This window comes from Ascaphus truei, chromosome 4 (assembly GCF_040206685.1).
Source record: "Ascaphus truei isolate aAscTru1 chromosome 4, aAscTru1.hap1, whole genome shotgun sequence".
NCBI classification, from domain to species: domain Eukaryota; kingdom Metazoa; phylum Chordata; class Amphibia; order Anura; family Ascaphidae; genus Ascaphus; species Ascaphus truei.
The window spans coordinates 35,607,500-35,634,574 of record NC_134486.1 but is presented as its reverse complement, the minus strand read 5'-3'; the positions used below and the strand labels follow the sequence as shown (position 1 = coordinate 35,634,574).

The following is a 27,075-nucleotide window of genomic DNA, read 5'->3' as shown; positions in this document are numbered from 1 at the left end:
TTATGTGTATGCTGCAGGGGGGGATGCCATGTTGTGTGTGTGCTGCAGGGGGGTTGCCATGTTGAGGAGAGGGCGGCATTATGTGTGTAACAGGGTAAGTCTATTCTACCTGTCTTTTCCCCTCTGTCACCTAAATCATAAGTAGTCTGGGCTGTGACAGGTTAATCCATGGTCTATTGACCCCCCTACATGCTCCTCTCTGATGAACAGGAGTGTGGTGGTGACTCATGGCCTGTGTAAGCCTATCAGGGATATGTATAGACCATGAGCCCACCCTTCTGGTTACTGATGGGAGGCAGAGCCAAATTTTGTCAGTCCTGTAATAGGGTATTATGTGTATTGAGGAGAGGGGGTATTATGTGTAATGAGGAGAGGGCGGTATCTGTATTGAGGAGAGGGGGTATTATGTGGATTGATGAGATGATGGTATTATATGTATTAAGGAGAGGTGGTATTATGTGTATTGAGGAGAGGGGTATTATGTGTATTGAGGAGAGGGTGGTATAATGTGTATGGAGAGGGGGGTATTAGGTGTATGGAGGAGGGGGAGGTATTATGTGTATTGAGGAGAGGGCGGTATTATGTGTATTGAGGAGAGGGCGGTATTATGTGTATTGAGGAGAGGACGGTATTATGTGTATTGAGGAGAGGGCGGTATGTGTATTGAGGAGAGGGCGGTATTATGTGTATTGAGGAGAGGGCGGTATTATGTGTATTGAGGAGAGGGCGGTATTATGTGTATTGAGGAGAGGGCGGTATTATGTGTATTGAGGAGAGGACGGTATTATGTGTATTGAGGAGAGGACGGTATTATGTGTATTGAGGAGAGGGCGGTATTATGTGTATTGAGGAGAGGGCGGTATTATGTGTATTGAGGAGAGGACGGTATTATGTGTATTGAGGAGAGGGCGGTATGTGTATTGAGGAGAGGGCGGTATTATGTGTATGGAGAGGGGGTATTATATGTATTAAGGAGAGGTGGTATTATGTGTATTGAGGAGAGGGGGTATTATGTGGATTGATGAGAGGGGGAATTATGTGTATTGAGGAGAGGGTAGTATTATGTGTATTGAGGAGAGGGGGTGTTATGTGGATTGATGAGAGGGGGAATTATGTGTATTGAGGAGAGGGTAGTATTATGTGTATTGAGGAGAGGGGGTGTTATGTGGATTGATGAGAGGGCGAGACAAAACATTTAGGGGCGGCAAAATATAAGAAGGTCTTTACTTTCACTTTGAATGAACTTTGTAGGGAATTTCCTAAAATATTCTAAGGAACCGTTGCACTGCAAGATAGGACAGATTTATTCGCTACAACTCTCCTCACCAGCCATTGACTGGTATTTGGTTAAAAGGAGTTTTTTTTCCTGGGAGAAAGTAGAACAATTACAACTTTTTCAGTAAATAAAAATACCACTTGTGGGTACATTTGCATGTCTCAGACAGGTCTGCCACCCTGTCTTTCCCCATTGTCACTTAGCAAACAGTGCTTCCACTGCATCCAAGGATTCTGGGTAATGACATGCAAATGAGCACAGTGTGTCGCTCTTTACTTCTTATCCCTTTTGACATGGACCACTATACGCGTAAGCCCGCCGTATTACACAGCTCTTCAGCATAGTCAGTAAAACCTACTCATGGACAGCTGTTCCAAACTTTTGGGGCTCATCAACGTGAGGCTGATTAAGGGCCGCAGACAGCTTTCCCGGGCCCAGGACTATAGTTTCCACGCCGCCCCCCCCCCACATAACCCACCCTACCCCAGTGTCGACGGCATTGCGAGACCCCCCATCTATCTACTAAACCCCCATGTCTCCCCCCGCTATCTCTCACACCCTCATCTCTCCCCTCTCTCTCCCACCCGCCTTATTAATTAATTTTTGGTAAGCCGCGAAGATACCACCATAAGATGTATGCTGCTGCTGCTGCTGCTGCTGCTTCTATATGGGTTGAAACTGAAGCCCAAAGAAACCTTTATATACCTGTAAACACAGAGCAATCTGTGAGTATAAAATCTATTGGATGAATGAAGTTTGATTTAAAAATCCTAGTTCAAGACATATTGCACTATTTGTATATGTTTTCTATTTTCATGTTTTTGCGCTCCGTGATCTTCTTGGACATCTGAAAACTACGTGGATTAAGAAAGTAATCCCTATCAAAGGTTGAGCAGCATCTGACTAAATTGTTTGTATATATTTCATTTATATGCACTGTATCACTTTCACTTTGTTTGAAATATCACAAAGCACTATAAGGTCTATTGATTTAAATCACTTTTTACACAGTATTCACATTAATATTTAAGGTATCCTCACTATTTAGATTTAAGTGCTATTGGATAACACTTGTTTCCACTGTTCTGTTGGATAAGCATGGCCATGTTTACAAAGTGGTGCTAAGCCTAATAAATACGGCGCTACACATGCCTGCTTTGTGATATGTAAAGGCGACTGGAGAACAACTGAACATGCTAAGCTGTTTCTTTATGAGAGCTGTGTGCGATGTATACATACATATCTATTTTTAATTACAGACATTGGCTTGTCATAAATGAGGACAAAGTGCAGGTTACAGCTCGACAGGAACCCCGGATGGTGTTGATTACCGCATCCCGCACCCACGGCAGCTTAACCCTCAGTGCTCCCGGAATGGATGATCTCAACGTACCACTAAAACTTCCCATAACAAATGAAATACTGGATTGCAAGTGCGTAACAGACTTTACCTGCATACTTTTTTGTTTTTGTTTAAAGTGATGATTTGAATAGTAGTAAAGACAACCTTAACAGTATGAAAAAGTAATACATTAAATTAAATGTTCTGCATTTTTCCTGTCTGATATGCAAATCAAATGCTTTATCATTATTAAACAAAAAGATGAAGATGCCTATTCTATAAGGCATCATAAAATAAATCGCCGAGCTGGTTACGCCGCTAGTTTTTTGAGCGTTGATATCACGGTATTCAGAAAGCCTCGATTACCTGTGATAGCAAAATCCCAAAACGGGCGAGTAGCCGGCGGCGTGATGATCCCCTCTCTGAAAAGGCCTCACCCGGCGATTTCTTTCAGCTGCAGAGAGAGCTGCACAGAGAGAGACGCCTCTCCCTGCGCAAATATCGCCAGCGATTGCAAGATTTTAATATACATTTTAATGCTAGTGTAGATGAGCAGGGGGTCTACGTAGCAGAACCGCATTGATTTCAGGTCCGGGGACCCCCTGCTTCCCGAGATACTGGCCCCGTTATGGGGCGCCGGTATCTCCTACAGTATGCATACCTTCAAGTATGTCCTGGGCACAGAGTTCTGATGACTGATACATGTGTACGTTATATGAACAGAGGTTATAGTTATGTTTACAGACATTTCATGTACAGTTAGAGACATTGGCCCGGATATATCAAGTTCTGTTAAAGTGGAGTTAATATCGCACCCGGTAAAAAAATAAATAAAATAAAAATAAGAGCGTTATTACAGCAATTTAAAGTTATAATTTATCAGATGCGATATTTGGCCCAAAGTCACGATGCGGAAATTAATGCGACCCTTAATAATGCATTAATACCACATCATGATAATATTTCTATCATGGGCTGCTGTAATATGTATTATTGCAGAAGCCTCTGATCGAAATAACATTAACCCATTTGATGCCGGTGGTTACCAAGGTATACCACAGGCACCAAAGGTGTTAATACTATTACAAAATAAATACTACCTAACCCATTACACATGTATAAAAAGATAAAACAGAACATTAAAAAATGCATTTAAACCACAAAACCCTTGATTGTCTCTGTGGCTACCTAGGCCCATTTCAATGGGCAAAAGTTCTATTACCCACCTTTAGCTAATATAACTGCAGCCTAGTGCCCCTGTCTATGGGTTTCCCAGCCATGGCACATAAGTCCTGGTAAGTGCAGTCAGTGTTAGGGTTAAATTCTTCCTTGTGAGCCCGCATGAGAGTCCCGCAGCACACTACTAATTGTATCCGAATGTAGACATAGCCAGGTGCAGGCTAGTGGCCGTTGGAAGCATCCTGGGGGGTGGTTATAGGTGTCAGCACCGTGGGGTGATGCCTGTTCTGCCCTCAGACCTGCCCAGTTTCGGGGCAGAGTCACTAACCCCTTCCCCCAGGTATATAAGATGATTCCTTCCCAAATTATAGATAGATTCCAGGATGTAGCCTGCTCCATAGAGAGAAAGGTGTTCTACTTCACCCCATCAGGGGGTGAGGGGTTGATGACTAGCCCCAAGGGCCTCAAGCCTTTGGGGGTCCTAGTCAGGGACAAAGTGTCCTCAAGATGCGAGGGAAGGTGTTCATCCGTAGGGTGTTATGAAGTAAGTCTCTTGCGTGGGAGATGGAATCTGATGACCTGCCAATAAATGGTACAACTTACCCTGTCTCCTGTCTAAATTACTGGAAATGGGTTCCCTTGGGGTCACTCTCTGCCCCTGGCAGATCCCTACAGGATGGAGGCGATGCACCAGATGAGTTTCCTTGCCTTTCCCCATACCAACGTGGAACCTCAGGCTTCCTGACTGACAGCAGGTGAGCCCATAGAGCACCAAGGTACACCTGTAAGCCAGATATCTCCCTTATGAGGGGGGAGGGGAAGAGGTGTTACATAACTATTGCCCATTACTGTGTGGGTGGGGTACTCTTATTGGGGGTAAAGGGCTAGGTAATTGGAGTAGTTTCCAGGGAGTTGGTGATTCGGCCTTGCGAGGTGGTGGGCAGGAAAGGTTAACCCCTTCATTACCGTAGCAGTTAGTAAAGCATTGCTTAGCAATGCTTTACTAGGCACTAAGGTAATGAAGAGGGTAAGTTAGCAATTTTAATATTGTACATGTATCTTTCTTTTAATTCAAGCTTACCATTAATTGCTAATATGGCGATCTAGGCCCCCCATTGAGAGGGCCTAGGTAGCCACAGTGACAATCAAGGGTTTTGTGGTTTAAATGTATTTTTTAATGTTCTGTTTTATCTTTTTATACATGTGTATTTTTTTATGGTTGGTACCGAAAACCACTCTTAGCCACATTTGGCTAATAGGGCTATTGGGGTTTAGTCTAGAAGGGGGGAGGGGGAGGTTTGGTTGGAGGGGTGGGGGTAGGGGGTTGGTGAAGGTGGTAGTTGCCCTGGGAAGGGTGGTTAAGCCTCGCGGGGGAGGTGGCGGGAGGTCTTAACCCCTTGGTTACCTTAATAGTTAGTTAAGCATTGCATGGCAATGCTTTACTATCCACTAAGGTGGGCAAGGGGGGTTGGTAGTGTAGTTTAATGTTGATATTAATCACTTTGTAGCTCTTTGTATTATGTATGTATATCTTTATTTATATATATATACATAGCGTCCATAGTATACTCTACTCTTTACAAAGACAATACAGTACAGGGAATTATAATATTACAGTAAGCACAGCATAGTCAGGCAATAGGAAAGGAAGTGGTATGTTGGGAGATTTACAGAGACAGCAGGCGAGGGAATAGGTGCTTGCTATTGCTGGGTGCTTTAAAGTATGCCACGGGTACTGCTGAGGTTAAACATAAACTTGCTTAGTGCATATGCATAGCTCCGTGCAGGGAGCTAGTGTGAGGCGGTCGCGCTCCGATCTCGAGCGTTAGTCCCGCCCCTTTGACGTGATGACGTCACTCATGTCAAAGTTTATTTTTAACCTCAGCAGTACCCGTGGCATACTTTAAAGCACCCAGCAATAGCAAGTAGGTGTATAGCTACTAAGCGCTACCTTTGGGTCTGCTACTACTCTGCCGGATATTTGCTCTGTTTTGGTCTTACCTACCGAGGTGTAAGTAGACACTACTTGTGTACTACTGTTCTGTGTTTTCAACTTACCCACTGTGACAACAGCCACTCCTTGTGTCTGTAACAGCTACCTACCGAGGTGTAAGTAGACACTACTTGTGTACTACTGTTCAGTGTTTTCTACCTTTCAATTGTGGCAACAGCCACCTCTTGTGTCTGTAACGGTTACCCCTTATCAGAGGTGCTCCACCTACCTCTCGTGGCAATAGCCACCTCCTGTGTCTATAACTGCTACTCCTAATCAGGGGTGCTCCTAATCACAGTGATTTATCTAAAGTGGGTAATTTGTTCCACAATACTGAGACCGAGGTCTCCTTGATAGATACCAACACTGACACTAGCAGTGTTCTTTCTGCCTGCATTGCCACAAGATCACATGGGTAGGCTGACTCACCTATACTTACCTGAGTGAAATTTCTACCTTGCTCTATCTGCCACAGCTATCTCAGAGTGGCAGCACCTGTGTTTTATCTATTAGACACAGGCCACCTCGATATACACCACATGGCTGCATCTCATATATACTAGGATGTTAGCTCACACTGTATGCTTAGTATCCGGCTCATTTTATTTTGCTGCGCTTTTTTTAGCTCATACCGAGTCTAATTACCTCTGGGAACTTAGTGTTCTACCTATTTTAGTTGAGTATCTACTCCCATTAAAGTATTTTAATTTATTCACTCCTCACAATACATACTTACCTATCCATTGCACGTTTGCTGTGACATATGGTTGAGTGCTCTCCATTGGGGTTCTGTTCTCTCTTTGTTCTTTATTATTATTACACACTGGTTTAGAAATATTAAATAGTAAAGGAAAACAACGTTTTACATGCCCCCAAAATCTATTATATACTCGCATCATATAGTGTTAAACTATACATGTATGCAGAGAGACCCTATGAAAAGAACACAGGGAGAGGAAAGAAGGCCCCTATTATAGCACTTCCAAGTGGGAGTTCTATAATAGGCGCCTTCTTTCCTCTCCCTATGTTCTTTTCATAGGGTCTCTTTGCATATAAGTACATAGCCCCAGCATCCCAATTCTACTTAGACAGTAGCGAGAGTGTCCCCTTTTCCCTATCCCTTTCCCCCATTACATATAAACGGTACATGGCCATATTCTGGGTGTTCCAACATAAATAAGCACAATAAACAATATATCAGAAGCCTGAGAGGAATAAGAAAATGATAAGCTTGGCACTTTTTAGCTTTTATACGTGCCTTAAACTACAGATTTAGACTGCTGAAATTAAACATGCAAATATGGGTTACGGAAGGCTTGACAATGTGAAGCTGTACACACAGATACACTAAGGCTTTGTTAAACAAGTTAAAGTAACACCAACCCACCATTCAAACTATTGCTCATCTGAATTGTTATGGGATATAAATGTCACATTTTTGCTGTCGTTGGATTTTTCAGTGTTCCTCTTTCAGGGTTTTTGGTAATAAGGTCCAGGGCAGGGACTGTGGAGAAGAAGTATCTCAATGGATCACCAACTTCTTGAAGAGCAGCCAGATATATCGCTTGGTGCAGTTTGAGAACAGCATGAAGCCTAGAAAACCAAAGGATGAATTTTCTACTTATACTTCTAATGATCAAGTGAGTTCAGTTACAGAAAGATACAATACAGTGTAAAAAACACCACTTCTTAGTATGCAGTAACAAATGGTGCTGGGACAATGCACTTTAGATTGACGCGAGCATGGCTGTCTGTTACCGATAATATTTATGCGAATGGGGGAGGGGGAGGAAGAGAGACTCTCGCATCAGCTTCTTATAATCTATGTTAAGTGTGAATAACACGGTGCAATAGGGATATATAGGTATTAGTACACAAAAGAAAAACAGAATCCCTGTAGAATGCACTCAGGGAGACTGTGCTGTAAATGATTAGTGTAAATGTAAAACCCTTTATTGGAACAGATAAAATGGTAGTGGATTGGTCTGTGTTATCTATGGCCAAGCTATAGGACAAACATGTCTAGATGTACAAATGATCTAGATTTGATGCAGAGAGATGACTGCAATTATAAATTTATAGTGAATCCACCTAGAGGTTTAATTATACCTGTCTGGTGGAGTATATAAACATCACATAAGTTTTTATCAAAATAAACTCCAAACTCACTGTGTGGACTTGGAGCACAAAAATTAACCCCTTTAGTGGCCAGATATGAGGTCATACAGAGCATGCAATCACTCAAACATTTACTACATTAAAATCTTGTGAAAGTGCACACATAGAAAAGAAAAACGATGCATGGTCATGATACTCGTGTTGGTTTAGGCTGCAAAGGGTCCTACTCGAGCACCAACTCTTGATCCTTGCTGCAATGCTCCTGAAACAGCCGATGTGAAGAAGTCCATGATCATATGTTGATTGAAGAGTCGTCTCTTCGTGAGTTCTTCCTTCTTTTCTTCTTTCTTTGTAATCCAATGGGGTGGATGTTGTCCCGTCATCTTCTTGGCATCAAATGAGACCAGACAGGCCTTATATAAGGCCTGTGACATCACATTTGAGTGTCAAATGGTATACCCCCAATCTGATTGGCTGGTGTACCATGTGACAGGGTCTGTTTTGGTAAGGATGTGACGTCATCTTAAATGGAGGGAAGCCAGCCAATCAGGAAGGCTATGTTTCCTCCCTTTAAGATGACATCACCTGAAAAAATGGTACTCAACCAATCGGATTGGGAGATATACCATGTGAGGCATCACATGGTACACCCCCAGTTCGATTGGTTGAAGTACCATGTAACAGCTTCCATTTTATTTTAAGGATGTGACGTTATCTTAAAGGGAGGGACATCACATCCTTTAACAAAAAATGAAAGCTGTCATATTGTACTCCAACCAATCGGATTGGTTGGACTACCATGTGATGGCAGCTATTTTTTTTACTGGTGATGTTATCTTAAAGGAAGGGAAGCATATCCTTATGATTGGCTGGTTTCCCTCCATTTAAGATGACGTCATATCCTTACAATAAAAACAGACCCTATTACATGGTACATCAGCAAATCGGATTGGGGTATACCATTTGATACTCAGATGTGACATCACAGACCTTATATAAGGCCTGTGCCGTCTGATTTGATGCCAAGAAGACGACGGGAAAACATTCTCCCCCATTGGATTACAAAGAAAGAAGTAAAAAAGGAAGAACTCACCGGAGAGACGTCTCTTCAATCAACCTATGATCATGGACTTCTTCGCATCGGCTGTTTGAGGAGCATTGCGTTGAGGGTCAAGAGTTGTTGCTCAAGTAGAACTGGGTGAAGACAGCAAAGGTAAGAAACACAGTGATTGTATGTTATTTCATTGTGTATTTTTTGGGGGGGATGCCCATTGACTGCAAATGTGTGTATCTATTCCCCTTTCAGGGTATGGATAAATACGGTGACAAGCAATGCATTTTTTGGCAAATATTTGTTTTTATTTAATTTTTATGTATTGTATTTTTGGTGCTTGTTTTTTTAGGTTGCCCATTGACTGCCATAGGGGCAAACCATGGCCATATTATGGACATGGTTTACCAATCTGCCAATCAATTGTTTATTGGCAAAACATTTTTTAATTGAAATATAATGTGTTTTATTCAGTACTTGTTTTTTTGTAGCTTGCCCATTCATTGTCATAGTGGCAGACCATGCTCATATTATGGGCATGGTGTACCACTGTGCCAATCAATTGGTTTATTGGCATTTTTTTAAATTGAAATGTAATGTGTTATATTTTGTGGTTCTTTTTTTTCCTTTTTTTAGCTTGCCCATACATTGCCATAGGGGCAAACCATGACATATTATGGCACTCCATAACGGGGCCTGCAACTCAGGAAGCAGGGGGTCCCAAGACCTGAAATTAATGTGGTTCAGTTCAGGAGAACCCCTGCGCCCACATTCTGTTATTAAAATTTACATTAAAACTGCACGATCACCTGTAAGAGCTGTGCATGGAGATGCAGCTCAATCCGTGCAGCTCTTCCCGGCTGCAGTTTAAACAAACAGTTTAAGTGCGATAAGAATTGGAAAAAAAAAAAAGTAGTACGACATTGCATTTTTTTTACCGAACTTTAACAAAATCGTGATTTTTCTTAGTGAATATCGTTTTTAAACACAGAAAAATACTAACTGCTCAACCTTAATAAACAAGTAACAGTGAAGTATCTAGATCTATGGGTGCATAGGGTAATAGAATACTGATATTTACACTGTGATCCAAGAGGGATCAAAAAAGATTACCCATATTTGCATTCTGCCCAAAAAATTCTAATAAATAAAGCAGACAGATAGTCTTCAAATAATGTTGGTTTTAATAGGTGTTTTTACACCTGGGCTATATATCAGAGATCTGTCTGATTTGACTAAGAACCCAAAACTATGTGGTCACAACAAAATGTCTAAAAACATCAAAAAATATAAATGTTATTAACCAAATAGACTCACTAAGTGTAACATATATACACGCAGTGGCAATTGTTATAAATCCCCGTGGTGGGATACAACGATATATTGAAACAATGTCAGTATACATATAGATATAGGGAGATCATCTATTTTGTAACAATATCCCCTGAGAGTAATTGTCACAAACCACTTGGTTTGTATCAAGGTAAGCAGATAAATAATCTTATGAATCCAAATGATGTCAGTATGGATGTCTCAAATAGTGTAAAATATCCGGTCATAGCGGTGATAAGTAGCATACTCAGTGCTGGTAGCCATTTAGTATTGGAAATATATCCTTATGTCCCTGGTTATCACCGAAGGGGGTTAATCATAATAGAGTGTAGTGATTCATTCAGCTATGTCAGCATATATCTCTAACACAGCATAGCAGATCCATACAGTATGGTGTCAGTCCAAACTTTTTTTTTTAATATACTTTTTACCCCCTAGGCGTTCTCTATATTCAGCAAGTGCAGTGACTGATCAGAAGGTACAATGTAACCCATGAAAAATCCCCTGTATTTATTAAAACAGGAGTTAAGCGTAAAGCCGCGGCCAGGGTGTAGAGACGTGCACGTGCGTCCAATAACTGTCAGGATCCGTGATCTGCGATGCACTCGGCACAACCGGCACATGACCCCAACCCGTGACCGGGACCCCCAACCTTCCGTCATCCGTGAGGCTTCCCTTCCTCCATCTGGTATCAGCCGCCATCCCAGGGGCGCGTGCGCATCCCGCACGGAGGTAAATACCCTGTCATTGGGTCCCGCCCACGCAGTGATGTCATTGGCACGCAGCGCGAACACGTGGCGCGTGGTCAGCGCGCGCCAGCACCGCGTCACTTACCATCAACTGGGATCCTCCTAACACCTGTTTCCTGCACCGGAACTGCCAATCACAGCAGGCGCTGCTGACGCGCCCCCACTCGGATTCTCCCTCATTGGCTTCTGTCGCCTTTATATGTTCAGCTGTCACACTGGCAATTCCTGAGCATAAACCTTTGTCGTTTCAAAGTGTTCACTGCTACCCATGCCTCCACAGTCTTGTCTTGCATCTGGTTCCTAGTTCCTCTGTTTCTGACCTCGGCTATTCTTCTGGACGTCGCTCTTCTAAACTCCTGACCCCGGCTACCAACGACAATCCGCACCTCTCCAACCCCGACCTCGGCAAAGTACCACGGCGATCTGCATCTCTCCAATCCTGACCATGGCTAGAACCTGCAACATTCCGCACCTCTCCAACCCCCGACCTCGGCAAGTACCACTGACTATCCTTACTTCTCCAATCCCGACCCGGCTACCTTGACCAATCTACACTCCAGACGCGCCCACGCGGCTGTGGGTTGGTGTTGCACATCTATCCCCACCTCGGCCTCGTGGTCATGCCTTGTTTGTGGTGAGCACTCCGTTGCAATAACCAATCCTATTCATAGAAACTCTCCGGGGTTCCTTTAAAAGCCGACAACTTCCAGGTGTGAGCAGATCTCTCAAGTATGCTGTGACCGTGGAGCTATTCACCACCTGAGATCGTTCACTGCTAGAGTTGCTACCCTGAGTAGCAGAGGTCGGGGGTTCTGATCCTGTGGGAACGGACATTAGTTACTCCCTTCATCACAAGGCGCCTTAGGCTTGTCAGTATAGGACTTATGGGAAACTTTTAGGAGGTGTGGGATGTGAGTCATTTAAATATACTTTGCATATCTCCCAAGTATCTAAGGATTGCTCCTTTTGTGCAAAGGTGACTCTCCATATAGAATTTGGAGGGAGGTTTGAGAGGATATATATAGTGCTTAAGACAGGTCTCTTTTTCATTTAAGGGTCTGGACAGAGCGAGTGCCACATTTACGTATGACATAAATAACGTCAGGTTAAATCCCTATGCTAAACTCAATGCCCTTAAGTGGATATGCGATGTTAGGGGGAACACCTCTTTTGCATATCACTAGCACTAGTGTCGAGAAACAGAATAACATTACGTTATTTAATGCATAGCACTGGGTTAACATTACGTTATTTAATGCATAGCACTGGGTTAACATTACGTTATTTAATGCATAGCACTGGGTTAACATGACGTTATTTAATGCATAGCACTGGGTTAACATGACGTTATTTAATGCATAGCACTGGGTTAACATGACGTTATTTAATGCATAGCACTGGGTTAACATGACATTATTTAATGCATAGCACTGGGTTAACATTACGTTATTTAATGCATAGCACTGGGTTAACATGACATTATTTAATGCATAGCACTGGGTTAACATGACGTTATTTAATGCATAGCACTGGGTTAACATGACGTTATTTAATGCATAGCACTGGGTTAACATGACGTTATTTAATGCATAGCACTGGGTTAACATGACGTTATTTAATGCATAGCACTGGGTTAACATGACGTTATTTGCGTTAGTGCATAGGTGTTACAATTAACATAACGTCAGTGTTAGGTTAAATAGGCTAACAGAGATTTGTGAGCCTGTCCCTAAAACGGTTTGCTTTTTCTGGGATTTTTTCTATTCAAATCCAAAAGCAAGAATTCTAGCAGCAGGAGGAATATGGGAAGAGTTTTCTTTATGCACGGGCACGAGACGGGGGTGTCTCTTATTCAATTTAACCATTGACAAAGGCTGTATTATACAGGCAAAACATTGGCATTTTATGGCTTAATAATTCAATTTAAACCAAGCCAGTGGTGCTGCGCTCTTTTCACAATTCTGTTATGCTGCTATAATAAATAATAATAGCATGTTCTTGTATAGCACTGCAAGTTGTACGCAGCGCTTTACAGAGACATTTTGCAGGCTGAGGTCCCTGCCCCGTGGAGCTTACAATCTGTTTTTTGGCGCCTGAGGCACAGGGAGATAAAGTGACTTGCTTCAAACTCTCAGTGCCAGTCAGTATCTTTACTCACTTCTCCCAAGGTCTTACAGGGAAGCCACCGTGGAGCAGTGAGCACTGCCAGTTTGAATCTCTATCTACTGATGAATTGAGGGTCTGAAGTAAATCTTCTCATGCATCAATTTTTATATTCTCAAGCATTCTTCTGGACTGCTTGAAAACAACAGGGTGAGGGGTAGAGAGTGATCACAAAACCATACTATTTGGGTGAAATAAATAGATAAATAAATTGGTAATTGTGTAGTGGGTGCAAACTGTGAACTGATAAAGTGAATCAGAAAAAGGAGGAGGGAGCACGGGGTGATTGTGGCCCTCAAAGAATTCACTTAAATGCACACCACTATGTATATAAAAATTAACTTTTAATGAGTGATTACTTAAAACATATATTACCGTAGAATGGTGTAACGTGAATTAAAAATAGATTAAACCAAAGATACCGAGCATCTATGCCAACACATAAATATTGCTTGCTATCCCAATTACCCTGCTAATGAAGGTGGGATATGGGTGGCATATGATGCTAAAAGTCAGGGTGTGATCCCCTCTGGGTCAGCTAGCAGGCCAGATGGTGAGTATGAATTAGCCAGCGAGACTGTATGAAATAGGTGAATATGTAGCCAGCCCTCCTAGTCCTGTGATATAGTATTATACACCTCTCTAAATCGTAGGATCACATGCCAGTGAGTCTCTGCCTTCACCTCCTACCTAGTGCACTATGCACCTTTGCAGTACATATGCCTGAGACTCATCATTTTTGGTTGCTGTGAGTGTTAGCTCTTCACTCATGGTTTATGCACCTATTAAACTTATCCTACGATTTATAGAGGTGTATAATACTATATCACAGGACTAGGAGGGTTGATTACATATTCACCTATTTCATACAGTCTCGCTGGCTAATTCATACTCACCATCTGGCCTGCTAGCTGACCCAGAGGGGATCACACCCTGACTTTTAGCATCATATGTCACCCATATCCCACCTTCATTAGCAGGGTAATTGGGATAGCAAGCAATATTTATGTGTTGGCATAGATGCTCGGTATCTTTGGTTTAATCTATTTTTTATTCACGTTACACCATTCTACGGTAATTTATGTTTTAAGTAATCACTCATTAAAAGTTAATTTTTATATACATAGTGGTGTGCATTTAAGTGAATTCTTTGAGGGCCACAATCACCCCGTGTTCCCTCCTCCTTTTTCTACTTCTGGACTGCCCCTCAGAACATATTGGCCTATTCTCCCTTAGCATTCCACGGTAGTCAAAACTGGAAGTAGCTCACAAGCTGTGATATGTTTTACAGCTGAGCTGATTGTTTAAAATGAGATATTGTGGAAAGTAGTCTTCCTGCATTGTTGTTGATTCTTTCTCCTCTATCACCCAGGTGGCTTATCCGGATCTGAGCCCTCTTCTTCTGCTTTCTGAAGCCTCGGTGGATGATCTAAATACCAAGCTTCTGAAGAAGGTTAAAGTTCGCCATTTTCGGCCTAATATTGTGATTTCTGGATGTGGGGCCTATGAAGAGGTAAAGGAAACTTTGAGTTAATTGGTATTTTATTCTCATGGAATGTTGATGGTGGTGAGAAAGTTTATTTCAAGGTACAGAAATGATTACTTGGAAATTTGTAATCAACCAATGGCATGCCAGTTGGTTACTAATTCCCTACCTTTGAGCTTTATATCTGGGTTAGGGGGTAATTCTATATCTGCCCAAATGGCTTTTCAGGTTGTTTTTGGCAGAAAATCCCCATAGATGTCAACAGGGATATCTGCCATTTTGGCAGATGTAGAATAAGTACATTAATTGGTTATAGGTATGAATACCTAACTTTGCTTTATTGGTGAGTATTACATATACAGTACACTATATAGTTTATTCTCCAGCATGGGTATAGATACAAAGGATATACCTCATACTCTGTTTATGTCACTAGGTAATTTCTTTACACCTAATAGATACTATGGGCCCCATGCTGTAAGCAGCAATAAGCCCTTATCGCCAGCTTATCACCAAAAAAGCCGAATGCTATTTAGTAAGCCCTGATAAGAGCAAAAATCGCTGCTTTTTTTGCAGAAAAAAGCGGTAAGCCACTTATCGCCGCTTTCGCCAGCTTCTCAAACTCGCTCAATTCTAGTAGCCTCGATCAGCTTATCGAGGCTGATCGCCACTCTAGAATTGAGATTTCCTCTCCAAATCCCGCCAAACAAAGTTGGCAGAAGGTGGGGAGAAGCTGCCGAGAAGCGCAAGATGGCACTTAGAAAAAAGAATGCATTTTTCCTGCATCGGATTGATGCCGGGAGACTCTGGAGTTGATATCCATTAATATCAGCACCGGAGACCCCCGGCATGAATCAGATGCATGAAAAATGCATTTACAGGCAACTTCATTACCTTAGCGTCTAACCGCTATGGCAATGAAGGGGTTAACCACTAGTGCAATGCTTATTGTGGGTAGCGGGGGTGGGTGAAGGTGGTATTTGGCCCTTGGGGGTGTTTAGGCCTTGCGGGGGGGCTTGCGGGTGGACTTAACCCCATCATTACCCTAGCGGTTAATACCGCTATGGTAATGAAGGGGTTAACACCACCCGCTAGGTCTAAACACCCATCCTTGTTGCTAATACTCCCTTCATCCAGCACCGCTACCCACAATACAAAAAATACACACAACAGCCCTACTAGCCTCCTCATAGGCCACCAAAAACCATTAAAATATTTAATAAACAAGAATACACAAACCACCCCCTGTGCCCCCACATAAAACCATTATTTATTTTTTTTACACACAGGATTAATACCACAGGCTGGCGGGGGTCCCTGGGTGGTCCCCACGGGTGTCCGCAGGCCCCACATGGCACCCTGGGGGTTCCCACGGGTGTCTGGGGGTCCTTGGGTGGTTCCTGCTAGGCTCCGTGGGCCTCCAGGTGGTCTACGCGGGTGTCGGGTCCACGGGTAGTCCCGGGTTGTCCCACGGGTGTCTGGGGGCACCCGGGAGGTTCCCACGGGTGTCTGTGGTTCCCGCGGGTGTCCAGGGGTCCTCAGGTGGTCCCGTGGGCATCCGGGGGTCCTCAGGTGGTCCCCGTGCGTCCCCTACCTTCATTATCCATTTATAATATACCCCCTCTAGTGAGGATTGTATCTAATTACACAGCTCATGCTGCTTGGTCAAGTCACTACGTGCTAGAGACAATTAACATCATATCATACCTTAAGGTGCATCTTTAAAGCTCAGTAGGATTACCAGATTTGCAAAAGTTAAAACTGGGACACATTAAAAAAAAATATTGAGAAAACAAATGACATCTCCAACTGCTCCCCTCCGCTTTCTGTCTCTCTGCCCTTCTGTGTCCCCTGCTTCTGTCACGCACGCACGCACTCATGCACACACACTCTCTCTCTCTCCTCCCCATTCTCTCTCTCTGCCATGCCTTCATTTTCTCTTTCCCCCATCTCTCCATTTTCTCTCTCCGCATCTCTGCATTTTCTATCTCCCCCACCACTCCTTTCTCTCTCCCCCACCACTCCTTTCTCGCCCCCCCACCACTCATTTCTCTCTCCCCCACCAGTCCTTTCTCTCTCTTCCACCACTCCTTTCTCTCTCTCCCACCACTCCTTTCTCTCTTTTCTCCGTTCCCTCTATTCTCTTACTCCCCCATTCCCTCCATTTTGCCTCTATCGCTCTCCCCAATCTTCCCTCCTTCTCCTCTCCCCCTTCCCTCCTATCTCTCTTCCCCTCTTCCATTCTCTCTCCCCCCTTTTCTCCCTCTCCTGTTCTATCCCCCTTTTCTCTCTCCCCCTTTTCCTCTATCTCCTCTTCCTCTCTCCCCCTTTTCTCCCTCGACTGTTCTCTCCCCCTTTTCCTCTATCTCCTTCTCTTCCTCTCTCCCCTTTTTCCCTCTGTCCCCCTTTCCCTTTCTCTCTCCCCCTTTTCACTCTCTGTCTCTCCCCCTTTCCCTCTCTCTCCCCCTTTTCCCTTGCCCCCTTTTCCAATCCCTCTCTCCCTGTTTTCCCTCTCCCTCAACCCATCTTCCCTCTCCCCTCTTTTCACTCTCAACCCCTTTTCCCATCCCCCCTTTTCCCTCTCCCCCTTTTCCCCTCCTTCTCCCCCTTTTCCCTCCCTCTCCCATTTGCCCCCTCTTTCCACCCTCTCCCCCTGTTCCCTCCCTCTTGCTTTCCCCATTTACCATCTCCCCTTTACCCCATTTCCCCTCTCCCCCCCATCCCTATCCCCTTTTCCCCCCATCCCTGTTCCCCTTTTGCCCCCATCCCTCTACCCAAAGGGTTGTAAGTATTATCTAATACTACAGAACTGATTTATTTAAGAACAAAAAACAAACAACAAACAACAACAAAAAAACACTCATGTTGGCTATTACTTGGATTGTTCCTTTAGTTTAATGTTTCCTTCAGTACTTTATACAGTAAATTGACAAATGTTTCAACAATGCCACCTTGTGGTGAAATAAACAAACAGTGTAAGTTTGTTTATTTATTTATAAAATATTTTACCAGGAAGTAATACATTGAGAGTTACCTCTCGTTTTCAAGTATGTCCTGGGCATAGAGTTAAGACAAATAGTACATGGTTACAAATACAGTTACATCAATGAACAGGGTATACATTATATACAAGACATTGCATGCACAGTTAAAGATAATATATATTATGGGCGTATGTACAGTAACAGTTACAGACCAGATTAAAATGTGAGACAGCCTTAGATTTGAAAGAACTTAAACTGGTGGTGGATGTGAGAGTCTCCGGTAGGGTGTTCCAGTTTTGGGGTGCACGGTAAGAGAAGGAGGAGCGGCCGGATACTTTGTTGAGCTTTGGGACCATGAACAGTCTTTTGGAGTCAGATCTCAGATGATAAGTGCTGCATGTGGTAGGGGTGAGGAGCTTGTTCAGATAGTTTGTACATGTGGTAAAAAAATCTATTCTAAATGGATATGTATATTAAATTCAATACCACGAATTTCTTATTAGAGTGAACACTTACTATAAAAAATATATTAACTATAAAAGCAAAGCCATTCTGAATTATTTTTGCGCTGATAGCTGTGCTATTCAGAAGATTTATACCGTGCTTCTAGTTTTTCCCTCAGACTTTATATTTGTCCAATAAAACCTTTTTGCATTTAAAAAAAAATAAATAAAAATGTAGGATTCCTGGGAAGAAATCCAAATTGGCAGTGACGTGACCTTGAAGAGAGTGATGCCTTGCCCAAGGTCAGTACTTGGACAGATGCAACTTTTTTATAATAGGATATTGAGAAAAGAAAAAAGAAGAGTCTCGCTTACTTTATTAATTGAGTGTCCGCCTCCTTATTTCTGCAGGTGCATTTTGACCACTGTGGATCCAGACACAGGAATTATTAACATGAAAGAACCCTTGGACACGCTGCGCAGGTATTCACTTTTCAAATCTATGTTATTTTTGTAAATAATAATTATTACATTCTAAATGTTTTATAAAACATATAACAATTATTATTTTTTGAAATTATCTCAGTCATGCTATTACATTTGTTATGTGGTCTATACAAAAAAGGTACAGGAACCAGCGCGTTCCACCTGAAGAAAAGCCCTGATTGGGCTGTACCACACAGAGGGTTACTGTTCTTGGGCTGCTCGCATAGCACAGCACGATAGTTATTATTAATGATGGACACAATCGAGGGTTAAATATCCCGAAAATTCAAGAATTTGACGTTTGATTCACGCTTAGAGACGAACTTTGGAAAGGAAGACTCATCTTATTTATGTGTGTTTCTTTAATTTCCCCCAAATCCCCATTTATAACAATGAGAATTTCATATATCAGTGGAATTACTCCCTTTGTGGGTAATGCATTAAAGTTCAAAAGTGCTGATTGGGTGACCAGACACCCCAGTTTAGCTGGGACAGTCCCGTTTTTTTGTCCCGGTTGTAAATTGTAGTAAATGTCTGTTTCTTTTTTTAAATGCGCGATCACCAAGAGCCTGGCGATTTTGCATGTGCGGGGCGGTGCCTACCACGCATGCATGATCGCCAATCACCAGCCACGCTTGCGCAATGGGCAGCCACGCATCACAAAGGGCAGGCACCGCCTACCCATGCGTAAACAGACCGCACCGACTGCACATGTGAGAATGTCCCGGGAAAAATATGGTTACACTATGATCGGTCAATACCACACAGAATCTCCTATTCAAGTTAATAGGAGCATTGCCAAATTGGTTCAGAGGTGCTTGGACTGAATACATCTTTGTGCATTTCCACTTGTTTTTATATCTGAACGTACTAAAGGTCCTGCACAATGGGAAGGTCTGTGCGCTTTAATCTTCTAGAGCCCCAGTTGACCTACCATAAGGAGTCAGTGAAGGACTTCTTTTTAAAAGCAGCACCAACTATCTCCACTGGGCGGGCCTCTTTATTTATTTATTTATTTATTTATCCATTTAGTTATATCAATCTGTATCTCAGTTACATGTTTGGATTAATTGTATTAATCTGTTTTAGTAATTGAATATATGAACCATCTATAACCGCTGAGCACAATGGAATTTCCACTGTTTGCTCATTTGGAAATACTTTTGACAAATGTTTATAATTAGACACAAAATCTTGCATGCTCAAAGACCAGTGAACCTTGACACGTGGTTGCAGCTTAACATGTTTTGACCCAAAGATTGAACTAAATGACTCATACTTATGAGAAGAAAAAACAGAAAGAAATTAATCAAATAATTAGCATTTGGGCTTCTTTGTTTTTCTTCTCGATAAATGTGTATAACCTATTATTATTGTAAAAATGTAGACGTACAGATGCAGCGGCCGTTATTCGAACACTTCACGCGGTGTATACCTCGGAATACCCATGTGATGGCGCGGGATTTCTTCCAACCGTACCACCTTAAGACGCGAGTGCAGAAAATGGCATTTTAGTGTTCTGCTTTTAAACACCTGAAAGTGACACAGTAGCGCAGTACTGTACACATTACAATTCATTCATTTCATTGCTCCCAAAGAAACAGAATCCATGAAATTCAAACAAAGCAGACGCGATAAACATGTGTGTCTGGGGCGATTGGCCACGTTAATGCCACGTGGAGTACAACAGCGCACACGACAACGGCGTCGTGATTTGTTCAAATAACGGCCGCTGCATCTGTACAGTATTTTGTGGCTTGGCAGATTCAGCAATAAATAGATGTTAATATTTAGGGTGATAATTTGTAATTCACCTAAATAGCATGTGGTAATCCTTGATGAGTGCAGCCCATGCTTATTAAATAGTGCTAAGCTTTAATTCACTTGTACTCCAATGTGCCTTAAGTTGAGCTAAGTCTCCGCACCATTTAGAAAATCTGAGCCCAAGTCTAAACATCATTAAGTGCCAGCAAAATCATATAACTTCCTAAGGCAAATGCAGATTGTCTCCAGCAGGTGTCTCTAGTGAGCAACTAAATAGATAATTAAAAATGCCTATTAAAAAGATGCAGGTATCTCTTTCCCCTTGACAAGCGAGCACACGTGAAACGCGCGTATCGGGAACCTTGTCTGACATCTGTCACAAACAGCGGACCCACAAGGCAGCGCAGAGAAACGCTCTGCGCCGTATGCAGGGGAGCAAGCTTGCTAGGAATCTCTACCTTTAGCTACATTTACTCTTAGTAAATAAGCAGTTCTTTATTATATACAGTACTATTTGTAGGAGGGATCTCCCCTTTTCCCCCAAAACTATTTTAGTGTGGAGCACCAGACACAGTGATCACAGAGATTTCCTGATTGGGTAGCAACAATCAGCTGATTCGCAGGCAGTATAGTAACATACTCCTGCTACTGTATATACGACAGCATTTCCGTTGGAGCATAGAGCTCTCTTATATATATATGGAAGCCTAGTAAATAAGCAGCCTTCCAAGTGCCTCTATACACCTGCAGAACAGAGCGCCAGACCTAGCGACAGTTCTGTGTTCAGTTTTAGCTATCCCCTATGTCACAATACTGACCAGGAAGAATAACAACTTAAATATCTAATAAGAGTCTACAGAAACTGCCCAAGCGGTGACACATTACAGCTTATTTACTGTACTACTGTCATCAGACTGGTATCTTGTATACAGCCAGAGCTCAGTAGCAGTCACTACCTCTGCCTGTAACAACCCACTAAGTAGGGACAGTATGCAGTGACTGTGCTATTAACCCCATATAAGAAGCAGTTGAGCTTTCCCAGAGCTACAGACCATTTAAGTCTGATTTATCATGCTTCACACTCTAAAGGGCAGAGAGACAGCCTAGCAACCAAGATAGAACCTGCAGAGACCATTGTAGGCAGTGATTTAACAGCCACTTTAGTGCTGCCACTAGCCAGTTATATAGCGGAACAGTCTTTCCACCATGACTGCTTGTGACTAAACCATCACAGGGTAACATGGTGCATCTTTGTACATATCACCATCAGTACAACAGCGATCTGTGTATACAGTATAAACACATATGGTACACCGTCTTTCTATTTTTCCCTTCTATTTTACCACGAACACATGAACAACTGTTGCTACTATTTTGGCTAACTCGGCTCAACACTGTGCGTTTCCTTTGCAATATATACATATATTACCAATAGTACAGACTCTGAAGGACTGCCTTGGGGACTAACTTTCCGCTTTAGCAATCGGAGATCATTTATTTTAATAACGATACAAATTAAATTATTTTATTTCTGTGCATTATTATTTCATCAATCATAAAGACGTCTATTATTTTAGCTTTCACTGTATACTCTTCACTTAACATGATAGTATATAATCCGTTTGTTACTGTATACTCTATCAGACATCGAAGCTAGCATTACCCCCCATCACCAGATTACTTCAGTGAAGGATCCCAGTGCATACAATTGGGGCCTTTCATCTGTGAGCGTGGATCGTCCTATTAGTTTTATCTCAGGTCTCATGTAATCCCTTTTTGAGTACCACATTGTGCTATAGAGACCTCATACTGCAGAATCCCCAGCATGCATTATCTCTTCCACGTTCAGTGAGTAATGGTACCAACTTTCATAGAGATAGTAGAACCGATCTTTTAATGACTATGGCATGTGGGAGCCCATCACTGTTTCTCATCAGTAAAAGTGTAACTGTAGCTAACATGAAATCCGATTGTACTGTAAGTTAGAAGTAGAGATGGAAGAATGAGTAATTAGGTACATAAACTGCACAATTTGTCTTCTGCTCAGTATTTACTATAGGATAGCGTGAACCCATCTTTACTATATGTGTATGTGTGTGTGTGTGTGTGTGTGTGTGTGTGTGTGTGTGTGTGTGTGTGTGGTGTGTGTGGTGTGTGTGTGTGTGTGTGTGTGTAGAGGTATCAGTACCGTGGTAGCCAAGCTTTAATAATCAAAAATGAATAGACGATACTGTTCTGTAGCTAACAAAATGCTTTTATTTGAGCGAGCTTTCGAGATACACCGATCTCTTCTTCCGGCGGTGTTACAATGTATAAAGCAGGCAAGCGTTTGCTTAAAAACAGTGTCTCTTGGAATGTTATCTGTGCTTATCCCTCCCCCGTGTGTAAATGCGATTTATGACTTGAGGTGTTAAATAGTCCCTGAATGTTAGTGATGTAAGTGTGTGTGTGTGTATATATATCTATATATAGTGAAGGAATTGAGGGGCACACACTTAACTTGTATATTCCAGACAACTGAAGAGGGTGCTCCTATCAGAGTACCTATAGGGTACTGTACAAAATTAACAAAGGAACAGGCACGCCATAAATATGCAAAAACATTTATTTTATTGACCCATAATTATGGATATCCTCTGGAGCCTTTATCAAGACCTGTTTTTTTGCATATTTATGGTATGCCTATCCCTTTGTTATATATATATGTTGTACCACCCTTCTTTCTAATATATTGTCTCTAATTAGGAGTAAATACACAATGGAACACTGTGAACGGTGTGAATTAGGGCCTCTCCATACTCACACACAGACTGGACACAGACTGGGGTTTCAGTTACATTACTGTGGCGAGGTTAAATGATGGAGCTCCAGTTCACCCGGTATATGAGTGTCTAAATGTTTGCAGCTCATAATAATCTACGTCTCTTTTTACAGTTACCGTCTGTGCGATACTGCTGACAAGGCGGTGTACAAATCTTCCCCTCTGTTTGGACAGTATGTAAGAATTGAAAAAAACGGAGAACTTAAAGTTGGTGACCCTGTGTGCCAGATTATTTACTGAAGAGCAAAACACCATATGCACAATATAATCTCCAAACCATATGTTAACTCTGCTTTGTTAGACATATTGTAGTTGTCGGAGCCGGAGCGTTTAAACCCATGCACAGCTGGAGGGGCCTGCAATATATTGGGGAGCAGTGCTTTCCTTGCCTAGCAGTGGAGGATTAAACCATTAGGGGCTGTTGGGTTATGTTTGTTTATTGCTTTCATATGCAATTCAATTGGTGCAAGGAACACAAAGGTAGCAACAACACACCATCTTGATGGGGGAAGGCAGTTCTCTTTCATACAATTGAAGGCACTTTGCCCACGACTTCCACATGAACATCTAAGTACCAGATTTCCTGCATAATCCTTGCACACTAACTTGGAAAGTCAACCCTTAGATTTCACACATCATTTTTCTTGCATGAAGCTTTCTAAATACTTAATCTTTCTTGTTTTTTTTTCTTTGCTCTTTGAAATGTTATTTGCAAAAAACCTTACAAATAGGAAGTAGTGGCAAGAGGCAGATTGTGGCTGGCGAATGTGGATGCTTCATCATGTCTTTAACAAAATGATGCTGAATATGCACATTATTTTCCATATTATGATACAAAGAGGTACAGCAAGCTTTAACTCGGGTGATTTAATTCATGTTGAGCTGCACCTTCGCTGAAAAGGGATAGCCCCTAGCAGTTCGTTAGGGGCAACATGTCAGGGTGGGTCAGGGCCTTACTGGGCTAGGAGTGGGTAAAGTTGAGTAAAGGGGTTAGGAGTGAGGTGGAGGAGTTCCAGGGGGATAAGGTGTTGGAGAAAGGGGAAGGGCCACTCGTGTAATGGCCCAGGACAGATTATGACCACCCACCCTTTTTGCCATTGTTAGTTTGTTGCCTGTAAAAATGAAAATAAATAAAATAAGAAAAGAATACATCAAAAAATGAAATAAAGCTATAAATAGAAAAATGAGCAGTGATGTGGAAGGTGGGATTATTCTTTATTGTTAGTCACAGCTAACGGTTGTCTGATGGTACAGACTGGACCCATATAAGATTTGGGCATATCACCCAGTTAGTAACTGGTGTTTGGCTCGCCTCCGGCCGCAGGTGTTTGTGATCATCCTCCTTGGTGGGTGACGCTTTAATGTTGATATGATGGTCGTCCGACAGCAGCGGGGGGTCACGAGGCACAGCAGCGCTGGGAGTTCTTGACATGGTACAGGCCAGTCTGGGTTGAGTTATACATTTGATTGTTTTATTAATAAAAGCTGTGGCCTTATTCCTCCAGCACCTTGTCCGTTGTCTTTGTTCTGCTGTAGGTAACTATTGGGCCTACCCTAGAAAGGCCTGGGACATAGTACAGTAGGCGGTGCTGAGCCGTGCTGAGCCGTGCTGAGCAGATGCACTTACCCCCTGCATCTGTCACCAGGCTGTAGGTAATAGAAATTGTTGCAAAGCCTAGACTCTCCCCCTGTGTTCCCTCCCATGCAGGGCCCAATTAAGAACCTACATTGAGATTTAGAACCTAGAACATCATTCTATACTAGCACTTCACGAATACCAGCTTCTCATACCCCTAACATTAACAGTAAGTACTTGATAGCTTTTAATATGTGTACTATGTTAATCTGAAAGTTTGTGAGACATCATTAAGACTCTACAGTATTTGTTCTTCCTTGTGTGATATTCTGTAGGTCTGGTAGTTGTGGCCAAGTGCCAGGTCCTGAAAACTAATTTTGTAGATCTTCTGAGGGTTGTGGAATAATTTATTTTACATTCTGATTCATGCAGTTAGTGACTGAAATGTAAAATGCCTAAGTCTCTAGATTCACAATAATGCATACCGGATTATAAACTTACTACTATTTTTAGGGAAAGATATAGGTAGAGCAAAAATAAGTGAAAACTATACTGTATATACAATCTGCCAACTCTCCAAAACTGTAAGCTGCCCCAATAGTTATATAGACTTTTGTCAGGGAGCCCTCTAGAATAAATACACAAACTGTGGGATGCTTTTGTCAGGGTTCGCCATCGAGGCCGTTCTCCTTCGGCACCAACACATCCCTGAACTCCTTGCCTCCACCAAGATGGCCAACATCTGAGGTCATTTTGTCCTCACCAAAGATGGCCAAATAGGCTTCATTCCAACCTCCACCTAGATGGCGGTTGTAATCGGCTGCACTTGTTCCTGGCCTCTAGAAGGAAGCCATTTCCATTCAGCCAGTGCCCGAGCACAGTATCTTATCCCTTGTGCTCCTGGATCCCACCTAATATCCTGATAGGAGTTTGCCACTGATGAACCTCTGCTTGTACTAGGACCATGTTTGCTGGTCTCCTAACTTGATCTTAGAAATGTGACCCCGACTACGCTGCTGCACCTTGCCCCAACTTTGGCTTGTGACCCGGATATTCTCCTTGATCAGGACTCAGTCCCTAGACCTGTGGTCAGTTCCCATATGCTGCCTCAGTTCTGCAGGTCGGCCTCCTGGTTAGAAATGATCACCGTCACAGCTTTATAGTCATTGCATACCCCAATGTATTGTGGCTTGTGGAGTTATCTGTAATATTCAGTTATCAGGAGTTATCAGCTAGTGTGAGGTAGGGCAAGGTCTTGATGCACAATCCATACGTAACAAGAGCTTAACATTCTATTCACAAAAGCACTTCTCTTATCACATGGATTAAGCCCAGTCGTTTCAATTATGTTCGTGCATAGATTTTATGAATAAGAGGATATGAGTTCATTAAATCAACATTAAGTCAACAGGAATCAGCCTTTCTCAGCCTTCTCTGGGAGAAGGTCCAGCCCATTGCATTATGGCAATTGCACAAGAAGAACCAGGAATACAGGTATATCTTAAAGTGGTGAACTGATGTGACAATTCAATGGGGTGGCTCAGGATAAAAGGGTGAATTTGGAGGGTCAAAGTGAGAAGCAGCTGTTGGTCATACTACTTTGAAAGTAGTGCAAGCACAAAACCTGAAGGAGCGGGAGCAGCCACTTAAAAGGTTGAGGTCTTACGAGGCAAACATCTTAACTTATTTATCTACCTTAATTTTTTATGCATTTATGAAACTTGAGTTTTTATAATTTCCATGTGCACACATTTTATGGTTTGCCGAATAAGATACAATAGAGCTTTCTGTTTTCTTCCATACGGTTTCATCAAGCCAAGGAATCACCACTAAATCATACCTTTTTTTGCAATCTCAATGGAAGCACATAAGGTATTTAACATTGTTTTTTATTAATATGTTTGACCAGTGATTGCTTTCTGTCCAGGCTGCTCAGTGTGCAGTTGCTAGACACAAGTTTTATTTCCTGGAGCTCTGCCCTATGTCTGTACACACCTTACTACAATGTATGATATTCTGCACACTGGAACTAGATACTCTGATGTGACTATGTGACTTACAATCAAATGTATTAATTAAATATGCAACCTATGTACCGTAGCATAAAATGTTGTTCTTCATCCTACTGTGCTTTTTTCATCATCTCTCTGCGGGTATGTTATATATATATATATATATATATATATATATATATATATATATATACAGGCATACCCCGGTTTAAGGACACTCACTTTAAGTACACTCGCGAGTAAGTACATCTCGCTCAATAGGCAAACGGCAGCTCACGCATGCGCCTGTCAGTACGTCCT

General features: G+C 42.3%; 1 protein-coding gene across 1 annotated transcript in view; it reads left to right on the top strand.

The window, feature by feature from the left end:
- LOC142492691 (mitochondrial amidoxime reducing component 2-like) overlaps positions 1 to 24,691 on the top strand; it is a 30,002-nt gene extending 5,311 nt beyond the window's left edge. The window contains exons 2-7 of the mRNA XM_075595568.1: positions 2,536 to 2,709; positions 7,265 to 7,430; positions 14,576 to 14,716; positions 18,355 to 18,419; positions 18,528 to 18,599; positions 23,301 to 24,691. Coding sequence (XP_075451683.1) covers positions 2,536 to 2,709; positions 7,265 to 7,430; positions 14,576 to 14,716; positions 18,355 to 18,419; positions 18,528 to 18,599; positions 23,301 to 23,427 — 745 coding nt within the window. The 3' untranslated portion in view covers positions 23,428 to 24,691. The remainder of the gene's footprint in view (positions 1 to 2,535; positions 2,710 to 7,264; positions 7,431 to 14,575; positions 14,717 to 18,354; positions 18,420 to 18,527; positions 18,600 to 23,300) is intronic.
- The last annotated feature ends 2,384 nt before the right edge of the window (positions 24,692 to 27,075 follow it).